General features: G+C 40.1%; 1 protein-coding gene across 2 annotated transcripts in view; it reads left to right on the plus strand.

The window, feature by feature from the left end:
- LOC306979667 (low-density lipoprotein receptor-related protein 1-like) overlaps positions 1-2,992 on the plus strand; it is a 166,915-nt gene extending 163,923 nt beyond the window's left edge. For both annotated transcript variants that reach the window (XM_079578739.1, XM_079578740.1), the window contains 2 exons: positions 254-398; positions 2,174-2,992. In XM_079578739.1, the coding sequence (XP_079434865.1) occupies positions 254-398; positions 2,174-2,314 (286 nt within the window). In that variant the 3' untranslated portion in view covers positions 2,315-2,992. The remainder of the gene's footprint in view (positions 1-253; positions 399-2,173) is intronic.
- The last annotated feature ends 3,175 nt before the right edge of the window (positions 2,993-6,167 follow it).

The raw sequence follows: 6,167 nt of genomic DNA on the forward strand, positions 1-6,167 counted from the left end.
CTAAGATAGAAAGTGAATGACCTCTGCTCCCAAACCTGCTTTTTAAAATCCAAATGAAGCGTGAAATGGGAGCCTTAACTTTGAATGCCTTCCCGATGGAGCCGCTTGATAAATGCTGGGTTTGTTTGTCTATAGTGCTGCGTGCTCTTGTCCCTTCAGCTGCCGTGGTCGTCAGAGTCATGTAGCGCTTCACTGTGATAAGGCTACTCGTGTTGTGGGATTCATGCTAACCCGTGCTCCCATGTCCCTCCAGAGCGAAAGGCTTCCAGCACCAGAGGATGACCAACGGAGCCATGAACGTGGAGATCGGAAACCCCGCCTACAAGATCTACGAGGGCGAGCCGGACGACGACGCGGGAGAGCTGTTGGATGCGGACTTTACGCTAGACCCAGACAAGGTAACGGCAGGATTTCACTTACAAGTCCTGCAGAAAGGAGATCATAATTATGTGTAATATCTATACATACAGTACTTTAAAGGAGGAACAGGCTTGTCCATACTGAGTTATGTTCTTACCTGAGCTTAGAAGAGTTGATGTGTACCTGTCTGGTCTTTATGGGTGCTCTCAGTCACACAAAAAGACCAAAGATGTTGTTAGCATTTAGCCTCTCCTCCTCTCCTCTATGGGGTCAAACTCGGGTGAAGTTAGAAGCGACCAAGCTCTTCCACGTTTCCCCTATATATATATATACGGTAACGTGAGTAGTTACACAATCCAAGTATAGTTACACAAAATGAAACATGTCGATTTTCTTAGCGGATAAAAAGGACGTCGAAGTGCTCCTATTGTGTTATTACGCCTTATAGTACCCTTTTAATCCGCTTAGAAAATCGACATGTTTAATTATGTGTGTGATCGTGTAACTACCCATGTAAGATAAAACATGGTACAACAGGGAAGAGCTTGCCCGTTTTGCCTCATAGAGGAGAGGAGGAGAGGCTAATGCTAACAACATCTTTGGTGTTTTTGCGTGACTGAGCGCACGCGTAAAGACCAGACAGGTACGCATCTTCTCATCTAAGCTACGTTAAGAACATATCTCAGTATGGAAAAACGATGGCCGTTCTTTTAAGGTAAGAAATGAAAAAAAAAGAGAATGTTTAGCTAAAATGGACAATTTTTCAAATACGCACTGTCTGACATAGAAAATTAAACATCTTCAATATTAAGCAAGATTCTTTTATTCTTTCTAATTTGCCCTGTTCAACATTATATCCCCACACAGAAAATCGTGGGCATATCAGATTTGAATTTAAGAAACAAAATGGCCGGCCTAACTAAAGTCACTGGTGAAGATTCAAAGATGTGCTAGCGGCACAAAACATAGCTCCAAGTATGTTTTTGATGAGAGAACAACATTGCGTCATGTTAAAGTCATAGAATATTCCAGGATTTTTCACATAGGGCCTTATTTCCTAGTTATCCAGAGTGTTGCTGATACCTGGAGATATTTTTTTTGTAATTCATGCAGTTCTTATGTTTGAAGAGTTTCGTGGCGCTAGGCTAATGCAAGGCTAGCACTTATAACGCCAGACTAACCATATAAATGTCTGTGTCCATAGAATAATGTTTAGAATATAACTGTATAACTGTATCACATGAATGATCGCATTTTGAGGGACTATTTTCTAGCAGATCACTCCGCCGCTGCGTAGCTTATACAAACACGAAGCAAATGCTGCTCAAATATAAGGAATTTTAAATGCAAAATGGTTAAAATTATTCTATCGACACAGACATTTATAGGGTTAGTCTGGCGTTATAACTGATTTGCCTCAGGTGCTCTGTGGAGCGGGTCAGACTGTTTTTAAAGCAGGCTAGCTGATATCGTAGAAATGCGCTAGCCTTGCATTAGCCTAGCACCACGAAACTCTTCAAACATAAGAACTGCATGAATTACAAAAAAAATATCTCCAGAAATCAGCAAGACTCTGGATAACTAGGATATGAGGCCATATGCTTTAAAGAGCTCTAATAAGTCCCATCCATAATGCCTCCATTTCAATGTTTTGACGTGGACAAGGCTTCATGGAGGTTGGTGTGAGTATTGGATGATGAGAGGATTGGATGATGACTTGCAGTTTGATCTTCGAGATTGAAACTACGAAATCTTTGCTACTATTCCAAATAACTGATCTCACACTTTCATACTCACTTTCTGTCTGTTGCAGCCCACAAACTTCACCAACCCAGTCTACGCCACCTTGTACATGGGCGCCCACAACAGCCGGAACTCGCTGGCCAGCACCGACGAGAAGAAAGAGCTTTTGTCCCGCGGAGACGAGGAGCCCCTGGTGGACCCCCTGTCCTAAAAAAAAAACAACAACCCCAAACTCAACCCTTTTCCAATGCCTTTTAGACCAATACAATGATCAAATCGAGTGTGAACACTGTAAAGTAATGTACAAAATGAAGGACTACTTTTGTATGTGATTGCAGTATTATATTTTGTTCTTTTGAGATTTTCCTTTCGGTCAAAAAAAAAAAAAAAAGAGAGAAAAACAAATAACATTTTCTATGAGAGAGATTTTGAATTTTCACTTGTCCCTTTTACCCTTTACCTAAAAAAGCCACTACCTCTGTGCACACAACGAGAAGAGAAACCAGAAAGGATGTGCGATCACCGGAGTGAAGTTCCATTTTTTTTTTTTTTTTTTGTATCAATTGTGTAGAAGGAACAAAAAAAAGCAGAGAGACATTTCACCAGTGCCAAGTCGTGTATGTCGTTCGTTGAATTCTGAGCGCCCGAAAGCCAAACTGAAAGGAGTCGGTTCTCGGTAAGTTTGTTGTGAGACTGAGTTGTGTACAGCAAGTGTAAATTGTCAATGTCAACACAAGAAGCACAGTTAGGGCTGGGCAATGTGAGTTATTTTGTAACATCAAATGCTCCAAAATGCACAATGTACAAAACCTTGCGACAATCTAGTCTGCGGCACAAGGTGAACAATTTTACGCTCAAAGCTGAAACAAAACAAAGTCGGTTTTCTTTTTGAGATCAATGAGATCAAATCGATGACGGAAAAAGGAGCCGAGTCGCCACAACTAAATTTGCGGTGCATCGCCCAGCCCTAACTACACGACAGTATTACTTTCCCATGTATGCGTTTTTCTTCAGAGACCATGAAAATCCATAAATGATTGTGTTGTGTCTTCCTTGCACAGAATCGCCACAGTTTATAGTGCTCTGGGCTCTATACTGTGAAATGTAAAGCAGGTATTTGTTTGTGTATCACTTTGTACGGCAGTGTTAGTACGTGTTGTTAAATGACATGAGGCACTTTGATTTTTTTTTTTTTTTTTATGGAAGAAAAGTTGGATTAAGCATTCCACAAGGAGGTGTGTTAATGTTTCGGGCCTAACTTAAAGACGCACGCTGCACAAAATAATATTTAAATGAGAGAAAATGGCTTTTTCTCAGTATAGTTTTGACTTGTTTGGATTAGTTTAGAAATTTGACATTGATTTGTTTGCTTGTTTCTGAACAATCATTTATTTTTTTACTCCTTAAAATGGAGTTAAGTGAAAATTCAAGTGTGTCCTTGGATCACGATATTTCTTTATACTTCCAAATACAAAAATAATTTGGGAGATTCGTGTGGATGGCAGAGAGTCTAGACTCACGTCTCCCTACACAGGTTTGAAACAAGTGGCAGTACAGTTAGAAACGGCAGCTGTTCCAGACCATAATCCCTCTTGTATCACTTGCGCACAAGTATGACAGCTTCCATAAAGTCCAGAGTGCGCACACGCTCCAAATTGTCTGGACTGACCATAGACTGTAAATTAAAGGGACTATAAGGAGTTTAAAAATGTTAAAATTAAGTATTTTCTTCCCCCTACATGTTCCAGCCATGTCCTAATGTGTAGAATGAGCCCAGACCCATTCACCACAACTGCCTCTAAAATCCTGTACGGTCACTCAAAAATGTGTCACTTCGGCCCGAATTGCCGTCATGCACGAGCTTAATATAGAAGGTGCTGTTACACATGTGGCCTGAGGTGGCAGTAGTGAGTATAAAATGGCGAACTTGCTTTCAGCCCCTTTAAGGAAGGACTAAAGGAAGATGGCTTCCTCCTAGCATTCAGCGTGGGCTAACTGAAGCTCGTTCATGCTAGCTATTTGGTTGGGCTTTTGGAGCCACCTATATTATTTAGAATAAATTTACACTTTTAAATATGCCAATACTGCTACCTTAAACTTGGAGAGGCTTCTGCGTCATCTCAACTAACAGATTCTGCAAAAAAGCACTTCTTTGCCATTTTTCGCGGAAGTTTTGCTGGTGACTTGTGTCCGCATTCTCGTGATGGGTCACATATGAAAACGAAAATAGCAAAAGGAAAAAAAATAGGACAATGTTGCGAACAAACATGTGACGCTCAGAATGACAAACCTGTGATAGTGACTTACAGACCTTACAACCTTCGGAGCCTGTTCCCATTTCCTTATGGCTTCAGGAGAGATGCTCTAGTTAGTCCAGTCTTACTTTACAGTCTTTGTGAATGACCAATCCAAATGTATAAGCTAGTGCTGGAGCTATGTGCGAGTTAATGCGACCAAATAAAGAAATGGATCAATTTTCCTTCAAATTAAACAAGAAAAAAACGCATTCAAGTCATTTTAACTCCTCTTATTTGATCTATTTTTGCCATGTGTGTGGGCCAATTGAAGGTACAGTAGATGGAGCGTTGTCAGTGGACAATGTTGCACCGTTTAGTTGCCTATTACAAGTGTCTTCCTCCAAGGCGAGCTGCAATTGTTTAGAAAAGGGAGGAAGAGGTCACTACGCTATTGCTTTTTTTTTTTTTTTTTGCCAAATTTTGTGGTGCGACTTTGTAATTTCGTCCACAGTTCAGTGTTAAGTGCATTACTGCGTCTTGTGTGTTTTCGGGCTGCACAGTATGAGAAAAAAATAGGCTATAACTTTGTTGAATATAGCAGTAATATTAGCAATATAAGCAGTTTTGACAGAATATATATATTGTATTTGAGCAGAAATCCAGTCATGTATTTATGTGACAAATTTGTGTCAAAACATTAAGATTGCAGAACTTAATCAATAAAGGACAAAATTGGAAATAAAATAGCTTTATTGTCCAGCCCTCAAGGTTTTTCTCTGTGGGTTGATCTCCCTATTATTTTCTTTCTGTGTGGCCTGTTGCTGCTAAAACTGCTGCCATTGTGGTCGCTCCTATGTCCTTTTAGCCTCTTTGTCCCAAAATGCTGCTTATTGTCCATAATGAAACCATCCACCATGTTTTAGCGCATGTGCGAAGTGACGTCACCCCGTAATGTACCTTCGTTTTTTAATTTGATTGTCCGCAAGTCCTGTTTTTAATGTCTTTTAGTCGAACAAGGAGTACAATCATTTGACCTAAAGTGAGTCGTGCATTTTCAGACTTGTTTTTGATCGATCCTCGCTGTGTTTTTTAATGAAAGTTGACACATAGCTTTTATAGTACACGATGCATGGAGGCTCAGACTTTCTCCTGGAAACAGAGTATTCTTTCATTTTCGCTGGAGTACTTTACAAACTAAAACAGATATTGTTATAAATAAAATTGAAAAATTGTACAGAAATCAAGTTGCAGTGGTGTGTGTGTGTGTTTGTTTCATTGCAAACAGGCCTAGTGGATAGTTGAACACATTTAATAACACAATGTGCTTTGTCACACAACCTTCTCTATTTATTTAGGCCGGGGAGCAAATCAAGGCGATCATGGCTGGAGTTCAGTATGTGGAGATTCACAGACCCGTGCACAAAAGCTACACTATTCACAACTCCAACCATAATCTAAAGCTATAACAGCAACTGCAGTATGTGCATCATCATTTGGAGAACAGTCCTTCACAAATAGTACAGAAGTTAAGGTGCCGTTAGTGTGTACTTTATCCTGACATTACAACAATACTAGATCAAAGTACATAAATAGCTACATGTCGGTTTCAATGTAAATCAATGTCACTTCTGAGCCAAATACAATTAAAGCAAATAATCGTGAAGAGTAATCATGCTGTTCCAATTTCTGTCTCTTGTAGCATCATGGCTTAACATTACAATGCTAATGTGCTTTCCCAAGCAACCTTCTTCATTTATCCAGGCTGGGATCAGTCCAAGTGATCATGGCTGGAGTTTGGTGTGTGGAGATTCACCTGCGCCTGAGTTT

The sequence above is a fragment of the Gobius niger genome (assembly GCF_951799975.1).
Source record: "Gobius niger genome assembly, chromosome: 20".
NCBI lineage: Eukaryota > Metazoa > Chordata > Actinopteri > Gobiiformes > Gobiidae > Gobius > Gobius niger.